At 36.0% G+C, this 22,613-nt stretch overlaps 1 protein-coding gene and 1 pseudogene across 2 annotated transcripts; both read left to right on the forward strand.

The window, feature by feature from the left end:
* The first annotated feature begins 3,846 nt into the window (after positions 1-3,846).
* Positions 3,847-15,386, forward strand: LOC114295290 (bark storage protein A-like; annotated as a pseudogene). The gene is made up of 6 exons (XR_014344607.1): positions 3,847-4,072; positions 4,547-4,614; positions 4,848-4,991; positions 9,515-9,567; positions 11,455-11,706; positions 14,928-15,386. The product of XR_014344607.1 is annotated as a bark storage protein A-like (transcript).
* A 5,905-nt stretch (positions 15,387-21,291) lies between these two features.
* On the forward strand, positions 21,292-22,203 carry LOC145802625 (uncharacterized). The gene is made up of 2 exons (XM_082895384.1): positions 21,292-21,403; positions 21,485-22,203. Exons 1-2 carry the CDS (start codon positions 21,292-21,294, stop codon positions 22,201-22,203), a joined length of 831 nt encoding a protein of 276 aa, XP_082751510.1.
* The last annotated feature ends 410 nt before the right edge of the window (positions 22,204-22,613 follow it).

Raw genomic sequence — 22,613 nt, forward strand, 5'->3', positions numbered from 1 at the left:
CAATGTATGTCAATAAAATTTGACACATTAGATGCTATAATCTCTCACAAGATAGAGCAAAATGGATTGTTGTCATAAGGAACATCATAGCTAACAGCTACAAGCTAGCATTCATTACAATGGTTAGGTATACATATAGCGGGTTCAGACTTAGGGGGGTCGGGCCTTTTCTCTTTAGCCTTAGGTGGACCAACACCAATGAGATCTGCTACCTTTCTGGTCTTCCTCGCTTGGGTTGCAACTAAAACAGGATCAACATTCCCAATAATAGTTAGTATCCCCTTCTCACTATCCACCGATATCTGATCAATGCATGTTCATTCAAAACATATGTAGCATGATTTTACACGTCATAGTTCAAAACATAGTAAATTTCGACAAACTTGTCAACCCATTCTTCATACCTTGAAGTTTAGTGACGACTTCAATATATTACTTTTGCACTTATGGTAGTGAATGTTGACTTTGACCTCTATTTTCTACATAGAAATGCAAAGAACAAGAGCTGTGAATTTGAAAGAACTAGAATGAATAATAGCGAAATTTCACTAAAAACTAGGCCTTACCTTCACCTCCATGGCAGCGAAAATGATCAAATTGAACTATATGTTCCCTCAACCTAGGACTAATGTTGGAAACCTATTTGTAGGAGTAGGACTATAAATAATAATAATAATAATAATAAATGTCAACTTAGTAAAGAAAGATCGAAAGCAGAATATAAGGTGGTTGCACATTTAGTTTTTCATTTTTTCATTTTTCCTGTGATGCAGGGCAACATGAAGTCTATAATGACATGGACCAAGTAATAATGTGATGTAAATGTCAAAACCGAGTGGGATGTTTGTGGAAATTTAATAGCTTAGAAAATTCTTGACAGTGATTGTTTCCTTAGAAAATTGTTTGACAGTGATTATTTTCTTGAAGAAGGGTTCAAATCCTCCTCCCGAACAGCTCATGGTATTTTAGTGATGTAGACAAAGAAGTGAATTCCACAGGCCAATTCTTCCTAGGATATGTACTCAAACAACAAAATTAAGGTCACTAATGTCAATGGAGAGAGAGAGAGAGAAAGAGAGAGAGAGAGAGAGAGAGGGATTTTGACAATTCCATTATATGTATTTTATACCTTTTTACAACAAAAAAAGGAGGATAGGATTGAATCTGATTTGAAAGATTGGCATCTGCTAACAAACCACCACAAATCAGTACTTCAAAAAAGTTCATCACTAAATTATAATATCTCTGTGATATTTGCATCAGCAGATACTATCTTTTGGATTAGTTAAATAATGTTATTATAGTTTCAAATGGATGGATTTGAATGAAATAACTCCGCAATTATAGCTATTTGAAATCATCAAGATATATAAAGCTAAACATTTTCCCAAACATTTGCAAAAATTTGTCGCCTAAATGAGTTTTTATGATAGACCAAAATGCACAAACCATTCAGACTAAATTAAAGACAAGCTTTGGTATAATCATTATAAACAAATTGCAGACAATAATACCATGCTTAATTGAAGCAATGTATATACTAGTACACAAAAATTATTAAAATTTGAACACATTAGATGCCATATTCTAGAGACCACACACAAATACATGTATGGGCAAAATCTCATGACCGAATGCCTCAAAGAAACCTCATCAAGAATGGACAACAAGAACGCTCACTCATTTGCCTCTCTGTCATTAAGATTTCTTGTAAACAGTGATTCTTGTACCATTTAATTTCATGTAGCCCAAGTATAAAAATACCATTTAATTTCATGTAGCACAAGTATAAAAATAGCCTTCAAGCTGGAACTATGTATGACTTTGTTAGAGACACATAAAATTACAGAATAGTTGATGCAAAAGAGACTTAAGGGGTTCTTTTTTGTGATCTTGGACTTTCACCTTGAGCAGTGTTTGGTACCAAGGAAAGAAGAGTTTTTTCTTAGAGATGAGAATCCTAAAGAAAGGCAACGCATATGAATTATTAAAATAGAACTGGTAATGGATTCATAGATTCGAATTGAATTGATTCAGCCCAGTTTGAGCTCCACATTTAATATCCGTTACTTTGGAGATCTCCAAAAAAATGCTAAGTGAGAAATTAACCCTTCATTTGTGTTTCACACACACACATACATATATCCCATTTTAAAGAATGAATGTGTTGTTGTCTCTATAGCACCTAATTAAATGAAGTAAAACCTGATCCAAACACCACAACTACAGATATAGGATAGGATCCATTCACTCAACCAATTTTTGTTATGCTGTTCTTGAGGATGATGATGGTTGTCATATCCTTTCCCAAGTTAATTGCTGGCCATTAATCACATAGGTAATTTTTTTCAATAATGCTAGAGATCCATATTTTGCATCCAGATGTATTCACAATGATGTGACAAACGTAGTGAATCCCATATAATTGAGTATATTACCAACAAAAAATTAACACTTATCAAATTATATCATTATGAGTTGAATTATAAGAGATTTTTGAATGTCTCAAAACATTTTCTCTTTTATTGAAAAAATAACCATATGTCATGTCAGTTGCTGGCCATCAATCACAAAGATTTTTTTTTTTTTTTTTGGTTGAGAAAATCACAATTCAATGAAATTTTTAAAAATTAATTATAAATTAATGAAAAATTTATTATTGTATACTTTAATATTTGTAAAATTTATCATTAATTTATAAATTTTTTTTTAGATATACACTGCCATATAATCTTTAATTTTTCACCAAAGAACAAACTTAACTTGTGAAACATACTTATCCTCATGAGTACCGGGGGGGTCACGTGCCCCCCTTAGATTTTGGATTTTTTTTTTTTTTTTTGCAATCATAAAACAAAAATTAAATAAAAAATTTTAAAAATATTATTAGAGTGAAATGTCAATGACATTTTAAAAATTTTGAAAACAATAATGGTTGTTTTGATTGAAATGAAGAGACTATTATAAATAAACTATATTAGCTATGGAAATTTTTGAATGTAACGACGATGTCATTATTAGTAATATGCAAGTATAAGTAATCTCACTATAAAGATATGAAATTTATTAGATTGTTAGTTACATTTGACATGTGAGATTCACTCTTTATGCGTTTATTTACCATTAGTAGGTGATATTACATACCAATGATGACGTGATATTACCATTATATTGAATTTTTAATCAAATTTTGTATCAAAAAATAATTTATCATTATATAATTTATTTTAAGGCTTACATCCATATTTTTTTTTTGTATTATTCATGATACACTAGTTACAAATATATATATATTTTTTTATGTTTCCTGAAATCAATCGTAAAAAATTTACGTGAAATATTTTTGTAAAAATTATTATAATTAGTAAGTGCCCCCTCTGAATTAAATTTCTGATTCCGCCACTGGGTGGAAGTGATGATAGTAGTAGTGGAGAGCTAATGACAATGGCAGCAGCTACAATGGTAGGGTAATGGGGTGACAACAATGATGATGTGGTTATAACAGTACTAGTCAATATTTATACATAAACAATTAGAATTAAATAAGAATCCTGCTGTTTAAATTGTTTTGAACTTTTAATCTATATTTTAAATGTTACTTAAATTTGTAAGTCATACATTGTGATTATCAAATGACTTAATTAATCTTCACTTCATAAATTTAGTTTTAGATACTGAATGAATTATCAAACCCCAACTTATTAACTACTGATTAAGGCACGCATTTCACATGGACACATGGCTATTTACTTGTATGATCTCTTCTTCTACTATATAAATGTTGCTTCCTAAGCTCCTCAATTCTCAACTCTAAACTCTCTCTCTCTCTCTCTCAGAGTGATGGAAGCCTCAGCTGCTAAATCTATTTTTGTATTTGTTTATGTCCTCATCATCACACTCAGCACCCTGCAAGAAACAAATGGAGTTTTAAATGGAGAGACTCAAAAAATGATAAGTGAGGCTAACAAGAATGGCCCTTATCTAGGGTTGGTTATTCCAAACCTATTTGAGATGAACCCTCTTCTTCAATCTCCAAGCTTCACATCTTCCAACCTTACCATAGATTTTCAAGGTAAGTGTTCCCTTGAAAATAAAAAAAATTTCCTAGATCACTCCATTTTAGCCTAGGTTCAATTACCTTTTCTTACTTACTTTGCATTTCATGCATGGTTCTAAATCGCGGTATCGGGTAACGTAATGGTATCGATCGCGGAGTATCGATGTCGGTAGGTCGGTATGTATCGGGAATCGGGTGTCATGGCGATGAAGTTTTAAAAATCATTTCACAGGTTTTTCAGCTTTTTCTTTCATGTACTGGTCCAAACCGGTGAGTATTGACCCATCGTGGCTTGTGTAACGGTTACAGACTGCTACGTATCGGGACTTGGCTGATTTTCCTGCGATTTTCGATTTCAGCACTATACCGTCCTATATCTGTTGCGGTGCTCTATTTTTCCGATACAAACCAGCCGATACGTAGCGTATCGGCCGGTTTTTAGAATTATGATTTCATGTTTCTTTCTTTCTTTTTTTTTTTTTTTTGAAGGAAGGAGATTTTGATTCGGAAAAATTGATGAAAAGGATGTCGTATTGGTCATGACTGGACTTGGCATGGTACATAATTGAGAGTTCTTTATACACAAATTAGAGCACAAAAAGTAAATTCAAAGTCCACTTTATAATTCAAATTCATCCTATTGCGTGAGCCATGCTTAAAGTGAATCAAAGGTCATGAAATTCACTTTCCATGCATTTTTCTATATTTTAATTCTGTACACTTAACATTTATGTTCTTTTATATTTCTATTTTTTATAAATAATTTGGCATTTGTGTATATATATTAAAGATAAATGCAGGGATAACAACACAGCTATTGGTGAGTTTATTTGAAGTGGAAGGAATAGTGCATTATGGAATAGCAGGGAATGCAAACCCAAGTCTGATATAGGGGATGTTTCCATTCCTCAGTATTGGTCCCATACTGCTCTTTGTATTCTCCCCCTACCGACTTAGGTGGAGATATCAACCATACCCGTCAAAGTTTGACACTTCAAATGTTTGTCCCTCGACAAAGTCTTTGTCAACATATCTGAAATATTATCACCTGTGTGAACCTTTTCGAGTTGCAACAATTTCGAATCTAACACATCACGAATCCAATGGTATCTCACATCAATGTGTTTCGATCTCGAATGAAAAGTAGAATTTTTACTTAAGTGAATAGCACTTTGACTATCACAATAAAGCACATACCTTTCTTGCTTTAAACCCAATTCTTGCAAAAATTTCTTCAACCATAACTCTTCTTTGCAAGCTTCTGTAATAGCAATAAATTTAGCTTCGGTAGTTGAGAGAGCAACACATTTTTGTAATTTAGATTGCCATGCCACAGCTCTCCCCGCAAAAGTCATCAAATACCCCGAAGTAGATTTCCTAGAATCAATATCACCGGCCATGTCAGAATCTGTGAACCCATCAAGCATCGGCTTACCATCCCCAAAACACAAACACACCTTCGAAGTCCCTCGAAGATATCTTAGAATCCATTTTACCGCTGCCCAATGTTCTTTACCCGGATTAGAGAGAAACCGACTCACCACACCAACGGCGTGAGCAATTTCCGGCCTTGTACAAACCATGGCGTACATCAAAGAATCAACTGCTGAAGCATAAGGAACTTTCAACATCTCTTCTTTGTCTTTCTCATTTGTAGGACATTGATTCGAACTAAGCTTGAAGTGACCCGCAAGTGGACAACCAACCGGCTTTGCTTTATTCATGTTGAACCTCTCAAGAACTTTCTCAATGTAGCTTTCTTGAGACAACCAAATCAGCCCTTCTTTGTGATCACGAACAATTTTCATACCAAGAATTTGCTTTGCCGGTCCCAAATCTTTCATAGCAAAAGACTTGCTCAACTCCAATTTCAACCTGTTTATCATGGTAGAATCTTGACCTACAATTAACATGTCATCAACATAAAGCAAAAAAATAATAAATTTGCCATCCGAAATTTTTTTCATAAACACACAATAGTCCGAAGTGGTTTTAGAAAAACCATTATTCATCATGAAAGAGTCAAATTTTTTGTACCATTGTCGCGGGGCTTGCTTGAAACCATACAAACTTTTCTTCAATTTGCAAACAAATTTCTCTTTCCCTTTTTCCACAAAGCTTCCGGTTGCTCCATGTAAATTTCTTCGTCAAGATCACCATAAAGAAATGCGGTCTTCACATCAAGTTGCTCAACTTCAAGGTTCATACTTGCAGCCATGCCAAGTACAACCCGAATAGAAGACATCTTTACAACCGGTGAGAAAATTTCATCAAAATCAATACCTTTCTTTTGCCCAAAGCCTTTCACTACAAGACGTGCCTTGTGCCTCAGATTATTGCTATCATTCTTCAATTTGAAAACCCATTTATTTTTCAAAATTTTCCTCCCTTTAGGCAACTTCACTAAATCATAAGTCTAGTTTTCAAGCAAGGAATTTATCTCCTCGTTCATGGCCTTTTTTCAATCACCTTTCTTTACATGCTCAATTGCTTCTTGGTAGCTCTCAGGCTCCTCTTGATCATAAATCAACACAAATTTATTAGGAGGATACTTTCTTGAAGGTTGTACATCTCCCCCGTTTTCATCATCAACTGAAGATGAAGGAGATAAATCCATGTCAATAAGATCACTAGCTTTTGGCTCCGGTTGATCGCCTTTGCCAAAGTCTTCAATTGTTTGGTCTTCAAGAAACACAACATCACGGCTTCGAATGACTTTCTTGTCGACCGGATCTCACAATCTATACCCAAATTCATCACGCCCATAGCCAAGAAAAATACATTGTCTTGACTTACTATCAAGCTTGGACCTCTCATCTTTTGGAATGTGAACAAAAGCTCGGCAACCAAACACTCTCAAGTGCTCATAAGACACATCTTTACCGGTCCAAACTCTTTCTGGAACATCACCATTCAAAGGATAGGAAGGAGACAAATTGATCACGTCAACCGTTGTCTTCAATGCCTCACCCCAAAAGGATCTTGGCAATTTAGCTTGTGAAAGCAAACACCTTGGTCTTTCCACAATGGTACGGTTCATCCTCTCAGCAACTCCATTTTGTTGAGGAGTCTTCTTAACTGTCTTTTGATGCTGAATACCTTGGTTGCAACAATACTCATCAAATGGCCCAATGTATTCACCACCATCGTCTGATCGGATACACTTCAATTTCTGCCCTGTTTCTCTTTCAACCATGGCCTGAAAGTGCTTAAATACTTCTAGAACTTGATCTTTAGTTTTTAGTAGAAAAACCCAAATTTTTCTTGAATAATCATCAATGAAAGTGACAAAATAAAGTGCACCACTATGTGTTCTAACTTTTAAAGGACCACAAACATCCGAATGAATCAACTCCAAAACATTTTCTTTTCTAGAAGCAACATTTTTATGAAAAGAAACTCTATGTTGTTTACCCGCCAAACAATGAACACAAATTTTAAGATGTGTTCCTTTCAAACCGGGTAGATGCTCTTTTTTGAACAAAACTTGCAGCCCCTTTTCACTCATATGGCCAAGCCGCTTGTGCCACAATTTGGTAGAAGTATCATCTTGAAGTGCATTGACAACACCTTTACAAATTTTTCCTTGTATCGAATAAAGTGTATGAGTCTTCTTGCACTTAGCCACCACCAAAGAACCTTTTGTGAGCTTCCATATTCCATCACCAAATTTGTTGTTGAAGCCTTTATCATCTAGCTTCCTAGTAGAGATCAAATTGAGGCGAATGTCGGGAACATTTCTCACATCTTTAAGCAACAACTTGCAGCCCAAATTTGTTTCCAAGCAAACATCACCCTTACCAATAATCTTGGACAAACCTTCATTAACCATTCGAACAGAACCATAATCTCCTTCGGTGTAGGTAGTGAAGAAATCAACTCAAGAAGTCACATGAAAAGAAGCACCGGAATCAATCACCCAATTGCTCTCTTGGCCCACAAAATTGATACAATCATCTTCACAAACGACCATGAGATCACCATTGGTAGTAACTGCCGTTGTGTCTTCTTGTTTCTTGTCTACACTTTTGTCACGCCTTTTCTCCTTATTCTTGAGCTTTTGGCATTCCCGCTTCATGTGCCATTTCTCATGGCAATAATGGCACTCAATGTCTTTCTTTGAAAAAAAACCATCTTTTGATTTGCCACGACTTTGATCACGACCATGAGGAGTCTTACTCCTCCCCCTTGTTTTTCTTCGGCCTTTCACAACAAATGCTTTTGAATGAGAGGAACCCGCTGATTTTCTTCTAGTTTCTTCATTCAACAGGCTACTAGTGACTTGGCCCATTGTGACAACTCCATCAGGTGCCGAATTACTGACGGTCACAACCAAAGTCTCCCAACTTTCGGGCAAAGAACTAAGTAGCATCAAAGCCTGCAACTCATCATCAAAAACAATTTTCATAGAGGCAAGTTGGTTAACAATACTCTTTATTTCATTCAGATGTTCCGGAATAGGGCTGCCCTCTTTATATTTTAAATTAACCAACTTACGAAATATAAAAGCTTTATTTGTGGCTGATTTTCTATCATAAAGGCTCTCTAATTTTTTCCATAAATCATGTGCTGAAGTTTCAGTAGCAACATGATGAAACACACTGCCATCAATCCATTGACGGATAACACCAATAGCTTTTCGATTAAGCCTATTCCATTCATCATCTTTCATACCCTCGGGTTTGCCACTAACACCCTCAATGGGTCCATACAAATCTTTACAAAATAATAGGTCCTTCATTTTAGTTTTCCAAGTTACCCAATTACTTTCATTGAAGCTAGACATACGACCCACATTCCCCTCCATTGATTTACACAAATAAATACCAAATAAATCGTAAGCTCTGATACCAGTTGTTAGGGAAAATATGTGATTCCCCACAAGTAAATCAATCAATGAGAATAAAAACTAATGCGGAAAAATTAAATCAAAGGCAACACAAAAATTTTTACGTGGTTCCCTCAATGTGAGGTACGTCCACGGGATCGAAATCCGATTCCACTATCAACCAAATAAGTTCCAAACGATTACAAACGAGACACTAATGGTCTCACAAAACCACCCTTAGGTGAATTCCAAATGATAACAAATAAATAAGAGGAAAGACCTCACCAAATAGATGAACCAAAATCTTCAGAACTAGAGTTGAAGAAGACCCAAAATAACGACCCAAATCAATTTCACCAAAGCATCCAAACAAAGATGCACCAACTTCTTGTTGTTCCACAAAGCAAATCCCACCAACAATTGATCAAAATTGTGCTGCAACCTCCCAAGCAAAAAACAACGGCTGCACTTTTTCTTTTTGGGAAAGATAATGCCAATCATAATATTGTGGATCTAGGGTTTATTATCAAACCTTAGTTATTTCTAAATTGGATTGGATCTCCACAAATATAATATATAAAAATATATTATACCTAAACCAAGTCAAATTAAAATTCTTTAACAAACCAATTGGGTCCCACACTCCAATAAAGAGGTATACCCAACACTTTGGAATTGGCAGGTAATAAACCCCTCCTCCTACACCAACACAACACCTAGCTAGCTTTAGGTTTCGTTTGACAATATTAATTTTTAGTCTAAAAGTTAAAAATTATTAAAAAAATAAAAAAACCCATAACTTATATAAAAAAAGTCAAATTTTTTTTTTCTCTCTACTTTTTACACATCTTTTCATAAAAATAAAAAAGTCATTCAAAATATATTGGCTATTTTATATTATATTTTAGTAAAAAAACTAAAAAATTACTAAAAAAATATGTTCCTAAACGAGACATTAACTGCAAAGGAAATCAAATAATAATAAAATGTGAGTTTGGAGATCAAAGTCTCAAATGGGAAGACAATTAATTTATGGAGCATTGGTCACGTTTAGAGAGTGGGGCTATATTATATGGATATAGAGATCCTCTCCAGCAGTTTTGATCATGAATGTGTCTAACTAATCTTGTATAGGATACCATTCTATATTTATCCTCCTTTGGCAGTTAAGCCGATGTCATAACTTGATAATTATTAGTTAAACAATAATGATTCATACCATTAAAAAAAAAATCACCAATAATACTAATGCATTGAGAATGTCAAAAAAAAAAAAAAAAAAAAAGCCATAGGCAGTGGATGGGGCCTACTACCATATTATTAGTGGTGTTATTAGAGCATCACTTTTAATACTCTCAATCATTTTTCTTAGTTAAAATAGTAAAACTCAATATTTTATGTTTTTAACAAATAAGTACTCATAAGATTGAGAACCCCTAAGCGAATGCCCCCCTTGGCTTTGGCCTATTTGTAACCCCAAAATATATATATATATATATATATATATATATATATATATATATATATATATGTGTGTGTGTGTATGACTAAATTTGGTGGTCATAACATTCAAAATGATATGCATTAGCCTCTGTTTGAGAAGAAATGTTGGGTTGGGTTTGGATTATTTTAGTCATAAAAAGAAAAAATGGATTTTAGCTTAATAAGGCAAAACATTTACATTCAACCTGTAATTATTATGTTTTTTCTCTCACAAAAAGTTAAAAAAATCAAAAAAATCCTTTCTAAACGAGACTTTTTAGCTCTAAGCTAGAATACCCAAAAAGCTAAAAAGCTAACTCACTTCTCAAACGGCCTCGTTTGGCAAGTGACCTTCTTAGCAAAAAAAGTCAAAAAGTTACTAAAAAAATCAAAAAGCCAACAATCCATACAAAAAAGTCAAATATTTCATTTTCTCTCTACTTTTTGCATATCTTTTCGTAAAAAGTCAAAAAGTCATCCCAAATATATTAATTTTTTTTATATCATATTTTAATTAAAAAATCAAAAAATTACTAAAAAAGTCTGTTTATGTGCACACAAAGTAGTGTCTAGTCGGGCTAGGTTGGAAAAAAAATAGAGATCAAGCCTATTGGCCAAGCCCAATATAATTTTTTAACGAGCTCGGGCCGAACTGGATCATGGGTCAAAATCTTAAGCATAAGCCTTACACAATGGGTTTGGCTCAGACGAAATTAATTTTCTACTTTTTCCATAATGTTTTCATAATTTCTAATGGGCTCAAGGGTTGGCCCGATGGGCTGCTTCCCACGGGACAAGATCGTAGGCAAACCAATAGATGGGCCCATGACGAGGCACTATTAACAACACTCTTATCACTATTAAAAACACTCATTATATCATCCTCTAATAAATATTTATTTGTATTTAGAATTAACGGTTTCTATTTTACAACTTACAAGAAGATAATAATAAAATGATTGATTTCATTTGCTACCATTGTTTAGGTTTTACCCCACCTTTATGTGAGAACTTTTGCATTCTGTGCACTGATTTTCTTTGTAAATAATAGTTGTCTTTACTAAACTCAAAACTTGAAATCATGCAGAGGTATGGAGATGGGCCTGAAGATGAACTATCACTGGAAGAGAATGGAGACTACACAAGAGAAATTGGATACATAAAGTATGCAAATTATGCAACAAATGTAACAGAATGCAACTTACATGACAACTTCCTCAACAATGTTTGGTACCAACCAGAGGAAGTTTTCCCCATTGATGGAACTCCTGAGGAAAGGCAACATGCCTTTTGGATCCCAGTTGATTCCCATTACTTTGAATTATCCAAAAACCTTGAGGTAAGCCTCCTCACAATTATTTTCTCATTTTTTTTAATTGTCCAGTTGCACAGTTCGGAGTACTATGGAATATTGTTTAAATGATATTTTTAACAAATAAAAAATTAGAAAACATATTAAATACGATGTCATTGTCTCCCAACTACCTAACAAAGGTGAGTTGTTATTGTTTTAGTTGAGAGTATCATGTAAACAATGTCACATGATACTTTGGGATTATTGAATACACTATCCATCCAGTTGGGCTCTTGAGACTTACCACGAGTTCTATTTTAATAATTGAATCTATTTATTTTGTAATTTCTATGTATAAAATTCATATATTATGTTATTACAATTTTTTTTCAAAAATAAAAATAAAACAAAAAAATAGATGGTAAGTATGAGTTTGATAATAAACAGTCGATTTTGTTTGAAAATAAATATAATGAAATAATATAATTATGATTGATAGATTAATTTGATATATTTATTTATTTTTATTTTTTTATGAATAATTTAGGCAAAAAGACCTACAAAAATTAATGAATGGATCAAAAACAGCCGTGGCCCACGAACCTAATTAGACTGTCTAGCAGCACACCAAGACGGACTAGGAATAGTATGCTCCTTCACGAAATAAAACAAGGAAAGGCTATGGCACATCCACTTCATAGAATTTAACATCAAAAATTTGTTTTTTTAGTTTGGTTTAAAAATAGGACATTCTGGTTATAAGTCAATTTATTAATTTTTTAGGTCAAGGTCAAAATTGTAATTTTTTTTGGGCCAAAATATACAATTTGTTCAAAAGGATAATTATTTGTCGAAATCAACCTATCTATCTATTTTTTGAAATCATCTAATCTGTCTATCTGTTAAAATTCACCAAACTATTTGTCTGTTGAATATTACACATTTCACTATCTCACCACCACCATTTGCTGCTGCCAACGACTTTTCCGGCCAATTTTCTGGCTCCTTTTTCGACGTCGGTGAAATTTTTTGAAGATTTTTCCAGCGCCTGCGACTTTTCTAACACGTCGTTATTACCAAATAATATTTTACCTTGGATCTAATGCTTTACACCCTCTTTAAATTGGATTTTTCACTAATTTTCTCTTAAAAATATTGGTACAAAAATAAAAATACCATGTGTTTTAAAAGAATTTGTTGTTTTTATTTCTAAAAAACACTTTCCTCTAGGATTGGAGGGTCTAGGTTGTGAATCGACTCCGGGCCCAACTAATCAGTTATCTATGAATTATTTTTGTAGATTATCAAATTAATTGAATATCAGTAGTCATACAAATGTGATCCAATTCCGTGACTACTAGTGTCATATAAGATAAACGATCATCAGATTGATGCCATGTTAATGTTAAGTGTTGAATCTATACAACTCTCTAAAAAACTCTCTCTAAAAAACCTCCATCTCTGGCCTCACCGCTGGCCAACCGGTCACCGCCTTTGGCCATGGCGGTTGGCTGGGCTAACTTTTCTTCTTGTGTTAGTGTTTTTTTCTCCTAATAATCTTGAGCTCCCATTTGTTTTCCCTTTTTCTCCTATTCAGATCTAATCTCTAGATTTGCCTAGGATGCTCTTTGTTTTGGGTGATTGTTTTCACAGCTTTGTTAGGTGGGTTTGGCGGATTCTTTCTTAGATTGAAGAGGTTCGGTGGTAGTGGTGCTTCGGCCATGGGGTTCAGTTTCGGCCTTGGATTTCGGTTTACGGGAGTTGCGTTGACCATGGGTGGGTTGGTTCAGGAACTTCATTCGGGCACTTCTCTGCGAGCGGGAGTTTGAGGGGTGGAGGATCCAGAGTTGTTTAAGATCTTCATTTGAGCGCTCCGTGTGAGTGGGAGTTTGAGGGGTGATTTTTGTTCAACTTTATGGTGGTCGGAGCTTGTGTTCGGTTAAGAGGAGAATGGAGCCGGGTCTACAAAGAGGGGTCTGTTCAGCGTGTTGGTGAGGATCAACCGAGGGAGGTGTTTGGGAGAGGAAAACCGTGGGAGAAATTTAAGATGGAAACTGGATTTTCAGGGCAGAAGCGTTGTGAAGAAGAACCGAACCAGTGGCTGCTGAAGAAGAACCAAAGAAGAAGGTAGCAGCAGCAAAAAAGGAGGCACCAGTAGCAGCTCCGGCAGAGGTCGAAGTCGAGAGCAAGGAATTTGTTGACTCAAGGAGGAGAAACCAGCAGGTATTGAAGTCACAGGTGGTTCTCGGCAGCAACCTGAGTGTCCGGCAGCAATGATACAGACTCAAGCGTAGAGAGCAAGGCGTAGTGACAGCAGCCCAGTCGAGAGCAAGACGTGGGTGTCCGGCAATGGTGGTTCGAGACAGGTAGTTCTCGACGGCAATGGAGCCTGTGTGTCCGGCAATTGTGGAGGTTGAGTGCCCAAGAGAGTCAGGCGCGAGGCAGTCCGACAATGGTGTAGGGTGTAAGAATGTGTGGCTCAAGAGTGTATCAAGTGTCTTAGTTAGATGTGGGGTGTATAGCTGTGTGTTAGGTGTTAGGTGGGGGCTCAAGAGTGTGTTTTATTTTACTCTTTTCTTTTTTCTTTTTTTTCTCTAGTTGCTTTTTAAAATTTAAAACCGTGAGGCTAAGAGGTTGGTTGTAAGAACGCGAGTAGCAGTAGTAGGAGAGTGAATTTTTACTCTTCGAATCTCTCTCAATGCGTTTTATCTCCTTGTACCTTCAAATTTCATATTTAATGGAATTTTTCTTTGCCGATCAAAAAAAAAAAAAAAATATAAGATAAACGATCTACTTGAAGAGCACCATATGGTAAGAGAAATGTTAGAGATCATGAAAGTTTTGTCATGAAAAGGGTCATGAAAAATTTGTGACCCTTAGATTACCTTGATTATTGTGTGGTGCTTTATTGTAAGTGTAATCCAAAGGTCACAAATCTTTCATGATCATTTTCATGAAAGATTTTTCATGATACCTAGCATTGCTGATATGGTAAATGCTTGAAATTATCAAAATGAACCCAAAGTGAGCACATAGCACATAGAGAAACTAATCCCAAAAATAAAAAATGGAGAAAATGAAAAGATAACTAAACTGGTTCTAATTGTGTGGATTACATAATGAATTTCCATTAACAAATTTTTGAAGTACACAGAATTCAATCACAATATCCCTCTCACACGAGTCTAATTCTATAATCACATTCTGTGCACATAAAACCCCAACAGCTGACTTCTTAAACCCGTCTACCTTGTTTGATCATTTAGAGTTTGGAACTAGAGGGCTGCCTAAACTCAACAACATGTTTGTCTGAGACACCAAAGGTGACAAGAGTCCTAAGAGGAACTAGTGCAAGCATATACCTAGACAATGCAGCTTATAGAAACTTCTTATATAGAAAATTCAATGTGAGCCCAGTTGACATGGAGAGTGCAGCTGTGGCACTCATTTGTTTTCAACAAAGAATAACTTTCATCACCATCAGGGCTCTCTCCGACTTGGCCGGTGGCGGTTCTGCCCAGTCCAATGAGGCTGCTACTTTCATTTCTCTTGCTGCTAACAACTCTGTCACAGTTGTTGTGGAATTCATCAAGAACTTGTCAGCCAATTACATAATTTCAAGTGCTTAGATGATCAATCAGAGAGTTTGATTCTAAGTAGATTGTCTTGCTGCTACTATGTTTGAATTAATAAGAGGCATAGCATGGGACTCACTTATGCTTTACTGTTTTTTTTTTTTGTTTTTTTTTGTTTCTGTTTTTGTGTGTATTTAATGTTGTATTTTCATAACTTGTTCACTTAACTAGTGGTGGATGAACAATAATTGGCTATGTATTGATTCTGGGCTTAAGGCCATTTTAGGTGTTGTGTTCAAAATTTTCGTTTTTTTTTTGTTTTTTTTTAACTAATAAAATTAATAAAAAAAGTTCGGAAACATTCATGGTTTTTATTTTGTGCGAAAGTGATTTTAAAAAATTCAAGAAACAATTTAAAATTATTTCTTAAAAAATGGTTATCTTGAAAAAAAATTCTCAAAAACAGTTTGCTATACAAGTTTTTATTTTTTATATAATGTTTCGTATTATCTATTTTCAAGAATAAAAAATAAAAAAGAAAAATGATAGCAAACACATCTAGTTGATCCCTTTCTAAGATTGAGGATCAACAAGTGGCCTAAAAGGGTGTTCATGCAGTAGAGCTGATGATAGTTTTTGATGTTGCTATTGGGTGTTCATTTCAGTTGATTAATGGGATCTGTCAATAAGTGTAAATTTGGATATTTGGGCTGGAATCTGATAAAGTGCACAGGGCAGCAGGAGGCTGATGTTGCAATTCTTGTTTGCTGGTGTATTGCATATAAGCTGCTGGTGGTGTTTGCGAGGGGTGGAGTTGGGCAGCCCTTGCTGTTAGATAAATGAATGGCTAGGCTCTGGCTGTGTGTTTGGCTATGCTATGCTTGAATGGCTATGCTTAGGTGCTAGATGAATGATCTGTTCTGCTCTGTCTGGGTTGGGATGGGTGGCTGAATGGCTAATAAAGGCTGCTTGAAGGTCTGGGTTGGGATGGGTGGCTGAATGGCTAATAAAGGCTGCTTGAAGGTCTGCGTTGGTATGTGAGTTGATTACGGCAGAAACTTTGGTCTCCAACCTCCTTTTTTATGTTCGTTTTCATTTGGCTTCTCGCCAATCTTGGGTTAAGTGCTTGCATATGATTGTGCTTCCTTTATGGTGCCAACCTAGTTGGGACTGTGAAGGTTAGCTATGATGCTTGTACACTTCCCTGATTTATTGATGTATCTTTGCTTGTAATTTGCTTCTTTCATCAATAAATCTTTTCTTTTGCTGATCAAAAAAAAAACAAGTGGCCTAAAAGCCACACAAAGAACCCCTTCCCCCGTGAAGCACCAAAAGAACTTGAAAAGCTCAGTCAATGAGTAAAAGTCTCTACATATTTATAGTCACTGAGTTCTTCATCAAGTTAATCTAAGTTAAAATATGTTTCCTTGCAATTCAATCCAAAACTAGTAAGAAAACACTCAAAACAAAATTTTAAGAAATCAAGATCAATTCTAAGTTTTCTCAGGAATCCGAACCCAACCATACAAAGAATGGGAGTCTAGTTGCTCAAACAAACTAAAATACTAATTTTGACGCAGATAAAAAATATCCAAGGCGGCGCCTTACACTCTGACTACACCCGATCCCACACGGACAATAGTAAAAAAATTCCTGCAGCAGTTCTACACTGAAGCACACAAAATTTCTACCCGAGCACATCTAGACAACATAAACAAGGCAAAAAAAACACCACCAAATCAAGAAGTTTTAAGGTACCAGACTGCTGCAGAATGAATGACTTTTTTTGCTCGTCGGTGACTTTTATTAGATTAATGACTTTTTTTGCGCATCTTTAGCATTTTTCATAAATGAATAGGATAATTTTTCCTTTAACCATTTGCTTCCCAATTTTTATTAGATTAATTAAAAAGATTAAATTCTCTTGAGAAATTCAATCTACTAAATAAGAAGCTCGCAACTAAATAATATTAAGATCATACAAACCAATTAAAACTAGTTCAGTTGATCAGAATTCTTACATGTCAATTACACAACATAGAATATCAGGCATTGGTTTGAGATGGTTTGGCCTACATGCTACACGGAGTGAGTTTATCCGACTCTATGGTGTGAAAACTATGAGACGAAGATTAGACTTGTTCTTGCTCTTCCAATTCAGGAAGACGGAAATCACGGGTTGGGTTGGTCCAACCAAGAAAGGCATGGGAGTCTTTGGGCATTGCTTGGGCTGAGTTAGGTAAAGACTGGTTGCCTAGAAAGATCTCTCACTGCACACTTTCTATATATCTGTCTCTATTATTGGCTGCATGCTATAGTTATGAATCCGAGATAGAACAATGGGGAGGTTGTGTTGGGTTGAGATGATGAGAAAGAACAACATTAACTTCTTTTGACCAAAATATGGCTTTGAATTTTTTTAATAGAGCCATATGGAAGAATAGATCCATGTGGCTGACCGAAGTAATACAGATTAAGGCTGGTTGAGTTAGGTGGTAGAAATACTTGGGATGGTTACACTAGCAAAGAATCATTAAAACTTTGGCCTCCCTTTAAGTCATATTTTTTTTTGGAAATGTTGATCACAATTGGTGTTTAACTTTGCAGCAAGGATTCCCTGTCTCCAAAAATTTCTGTCCTCTGTCCCAAATCACGCATAACCATTGGATTATTTGAGAATCTCAAGACATATTTAATGATTGTAAATAATTTAGGACATGGAGACAGAAATTTTTAAGGACAGAGATCCTTCTTCTGTTTGCCATTATTTTAAATAATTTCTCTATCAAATATCCCAACAGTAGTTTAGTAAATTGGTGCCTCAAACAAGTTAATAATGAAGACATTTTCTTCTGGGTCATATCATCTTTTATCCTTTGCTTTATATGCCATGTGCAGAAATTTAGAAATGTCTTTTCGTTTCTCATACTTTAGTATCCGTCTGTACGTAAGTTGGAGAAGAAATATCAAGTCCTTTCCACTCAAACTATTGAACTTCAACCTAACGTTATTCTCATCTTAACTAAGGTAGTGATTCAGCATTTTCAGCCCAATACTCTGCAGGTGTAGTTTGTATTCATTATGTATACATATAACATAAAGTAGTTTAATTAGTGTCTCCGAACAGATTTAGGACTTGTTAATTGGGTTTTAACTCTAAGGATCCAGACTTTTGTGAAAATCTTTAGTATCTATAGGCCCTCCATTCAAAATTTTAGCAGCAGAAACAAGAAGAACGAAAAGAAAAAACAGGTGTAAATATGAGAAGTCAACTTTCTTCTTTCGTATTTGAATCTCTCTGTCAAGATTTTAGCATTAAAAAAAAAAAAAAAACAATAAAAAAAAAACACATGCATTGCTAAACAAGCAATAAAACGATGAATGTTTCGGAAGTTCACTGCTACTTTTGCACTTTTTTGATCTATCCACTTTTCACAATTTTCTCTTGTGAAATTTAGGGCTTCATTAAAATGAAGAGGAACTGCTGCAATTTATGACAGAGTTCACATTGCTCATAGAACTTCATTTCATTTTTATTCAGCCTATTTAACCGATAAGAATATATTATTGCGTCTCTGTTTCATTTGACAATGATCAAAGATTTCCTTAGATTTGCTCAAATTTGATTTCTGACAAACTTGCAAGTGCGATTTTACATTTTGTTTTTTTTCTTGAATTCTATCAAGGTTATTCTCAACATGTGCATAGTTAAGATAGTGCAGTCACATCATTTCTCCGTGTCTGGAAGGCAACTCAGGATCGTCCTCATTATGTTTTCAATAAAATTGAGGATTGTTTTTTTTTTTTTTTTGCATGCAAAACGAATTTATCATTGAACCTTAGCTGTTCATTAAATTATACATTTTATGAATCTTGTTCCTATATGTGCAATGCGTTAACTCTTCTATGTCAAATACATATATTACGGATTGAAAAGTTATGGAGGTGAATCAAGGAGGTTGGAAGCCGGTGTTGAGAAAGCATGGTGATCAAGGTTACAAGAGCAGAGAATGGATACTGATATTCACACGATTTTCGTGGATAATTTGCCAGAATCAATGGATCCAAAAGGGTTGTTTAAAGTCTTCACCAATTTTGGGATTGTAAAGGATGTGTACATCCCAAACAAAAGACGGAAGTTGACGCGATCCAGATTTGGTTTTGTACATTATGTCTATCCCGTAGCAGCAAAGATGGCAGTCCAGAAAGCTCATGGACTCTGGTGTGACAACAAAGCATTGAAAGTAAAAGTAGCGGATTTTGCCAAAGGTAAGGAAGAACATCAGAGGTTATCAAAAGCATCAGTTGGATGGAGGGAGCTTGGTCATATTAACAGAGTTCCAACTGAATGGAGGGCGATTGGTAATACTAGTAGAGCTCTAGGTATGGTCCAAAGGGGGAAGTCATATGCACAAGCTGTTAGTGGAAGAGGGCTTGAGATCAGTACTACCATGACTATAAATGCTTTTGAGGAAGGCATTGGTTGGCTCTATAACAGTGTGATTGTTAGATTTAAGCCATCAAGCCGTGTGGCAGAGTTTAAAGAGGAGCTGCCGATTAAAGGAAGGGGTGACATTCAGGTTAGACACGGAGGAGGCAGAGATCTAGTTCTGACTTTTGACTCAGCAGGCAGCATGAAAGAGAAAACAAAACAAATGGAGGGTTGGCTTTCTGAGTGGAGCGAGTCAGTCAAAGAATGGAAACAGGGGATGGCTATCAATCATGAGAGGCTGATTTGGCTTACATGTTATGGTGTGCCTCTCAATCTATGGAATAGTAAAACGTTCAATAGTATTGGGAGGTTGTGGGGGGAAGTCATTGGCATGGATGATGATATACTTAGAATGCACTCATTCCACTGTGGAAAGGTACGGGTAGCCACAAAATGTATGGAGTTCATTAATACAATTATCAACTTAAGCTGCAAGGGGACAACTTACCCAGTAACAATATGTGAAGATCAGGTGGCTAGATCAGAGATGCTGTATCAACATTGTAAGCGTTACAATCTGCAGAAAAAAGGGGATAATCGCAGCTCCAATGGTGAAGGAAAGGAGTGGAGGTCAAAAGTGGAGAGCAAGAGGGTTGAGGATGAAGCTGAGGTGGAACGCCAGGTCAGAGGTGAGCTGGACAGAGAAGGTGATGTGAAGGTAGCAGGGTCTGGGACAAGGCATGAAGGGCATAATGATACTGCTGATCTAGATAGGTGGCGGAGCAGGTCTATGGTTGTAGAGACTGACATCAACTTGGGAAAGAAAAACAGTGGGGACGCATGCAAGGGAAGGTCAGATACACTAGTGCAAAACTCTATGCAACTTCAAAATGTTGAGGCTAAAGAAGTTGTTTCTCCAGGTTTTATGAGAAGTCTAAGTGGGTTTGAGAGGCATAGAGCTGGGTTTAACATTGAAGTTTTATTACGTAAGGCCCAAGATGAGGGTGGAAATTTTTTGGGCCCAGCTTGTCTGGGGAAGGTATATCCGAGTTCCAGCCCACAAAGGATAATTTTGCTCATAACGAAGGAGTGCTGGAAGCCCAATTCAGAATCGAGAAGGAGAAGAACAGTGTGGCCAAGAATAAGTCTGTAATGCCAGCTCCAAAAAGAACAGTGAACAAGAAAGGAAAAGCAAAAAGGACGCTGAACTTTCAAGGTAAGAGGAAAGGATCTCTTCACCTAGGGGATGGACCATCTTTGAATCTTAAGAAATGAGCAGTGTTTCGGTCTGCTGTTGCAGCAATATCCCTATCAATGGCCAGCAAAGCTGGTAGTGGGCAGCTTCTACTCAATGAGGCAGAGGCATCCCTCCAATTAGGGCATGTTCTTGGGTTGAAATGTAAAGGTAATGAGAAAGAAGTCATTAGCAAGTTGATGGAGCTGGAGTCAAATGATAAAGAAAAAATGGTGAATAGGGGTGGTCAAACCGACTGATTTAGATGACCCGCTGCTTTGGTGAAAATTTGGTCTCTAATGAAGTTAGTTTCATGGAATGTAAGAGGGCTTGGTCAGTCTATTAAAAGAAGGAAAGTCAAAAAATTATTTGTTGAGAGAAAGGTAGATATGGCGCTGCTTCAAGAAACTAAGAGGACATCAATTGATGAAGAGTTTGTTAGATCATGTTGGCCGGTTGAGAAGATGGAGTTCATGGCAGTAGATTCAGTTAGAGCAGCTGGTGGCTTGCTTTGCATTTGGAACCCAGATGTTTTTTAACTTGTGGATTGCTGCTATAATAGGAATTTTATCCTTTTGACAGGTACTCTTTATGGTAGCTTTGATTGTGTGTTTGTTAATGTTTATGGTCCAAATGATGTTACCAGCAGAAGTAGGGTATGGGCTATTTTGCATAGGCTGAAGTCAGGGGGTGAAAAACCTTGGTGTTTGGGGGGTGATTTTAATGAAGTTAGAAGTATATCTGAAAGAAAGGGTTGTTCTAGAAGGGATAGAGGTATGTGTGATTTCAATGAACTAATTGAAAACCTGGAAGTGTGTGATATTCTAATGTTGGGAAGGAAATTTACCTGGTGTAACTCTCAACAAGGAGATAAATGGAGTAGGCTGGACAGGTTTTTGCTTAGTCCAGAATGGTTGCAGAAGTTCAATTTCAAATTATGGGGTCTACCAAGAAGGCTATCTGATCATTGCCCTATACTGCTCTTGGAAGATGAGAGGGATTGGGGTCCAAAGCCTTTCAAATTCCTGATTGCCTGGACCCTTCATCCTCTTTTCAAATCCTTTGTAGACAAAATTTGGAAGAAAACTCCTGTAGATGGCTGGGTTGGTTTCCAATGCTTAAGGAAACTTAAATCCCTTAGAATAGCACTGAAACAATGGAACCAGGAAGTTTTTGAAAATGTGGATTATAAACTCAAGCTCTTGGAGGAGGAATTACATGTTCTTGATCTGACAGCTGAGGAAAGGCCACTGTCAAAGGCAGAGTTGAACAGAAGAAGAGAGGCTAAAGAGGAAGCATGAAAGTTAAGTACTATGGTGGAATGGGTTTGTTTACAGAAATCTAGAGTTAACTGGGTTTTGAAAGGTGATAAAAACACAAAATTCTTTCATGTGATGGCTGCATCTAGAAATAATAGAAATGCTTTGTGCTTGCTTTCTGTTAATGGGGTTATAAAGGAGAATCCAGCTGATATAAGGGCTGAGGTATTGCTTCATTACATAAAGCTTTTTTCTGAATCCTGGTTCAGTAGACCAAGTTTATCTAGCCACTTTCAATCCATTGGAGGAGATGAGGTTAGAGCTGCTTTAGAAGCGGAGTTTTTAGAATCAGAAGTGTTAGTAGCAGTTAAAACTTGTGATGGAAACAAGGCTCCTGGGCTTGATGGGTTCAACTTGATGCTGTTTCAGAAGTGCTGGCAGTCAATAAAAGG

The sequence above is a fragment of the Camellia sinensis genome, chromosome 11 (assembly GCF_055761805.1).
Source record: "Camellia sinensis isolate YWXY chromosome 11, ASM5576180v1, whole genome shotgun sequence".
In the NCBI taxonomy this organism is placed as follows: domain Eukaryota; kingdom Viridiplantae; phylum Streptophyta; class Magnoliopsida; order Ericales; family Theaceae; genus Camellia; species Camellia sinensis.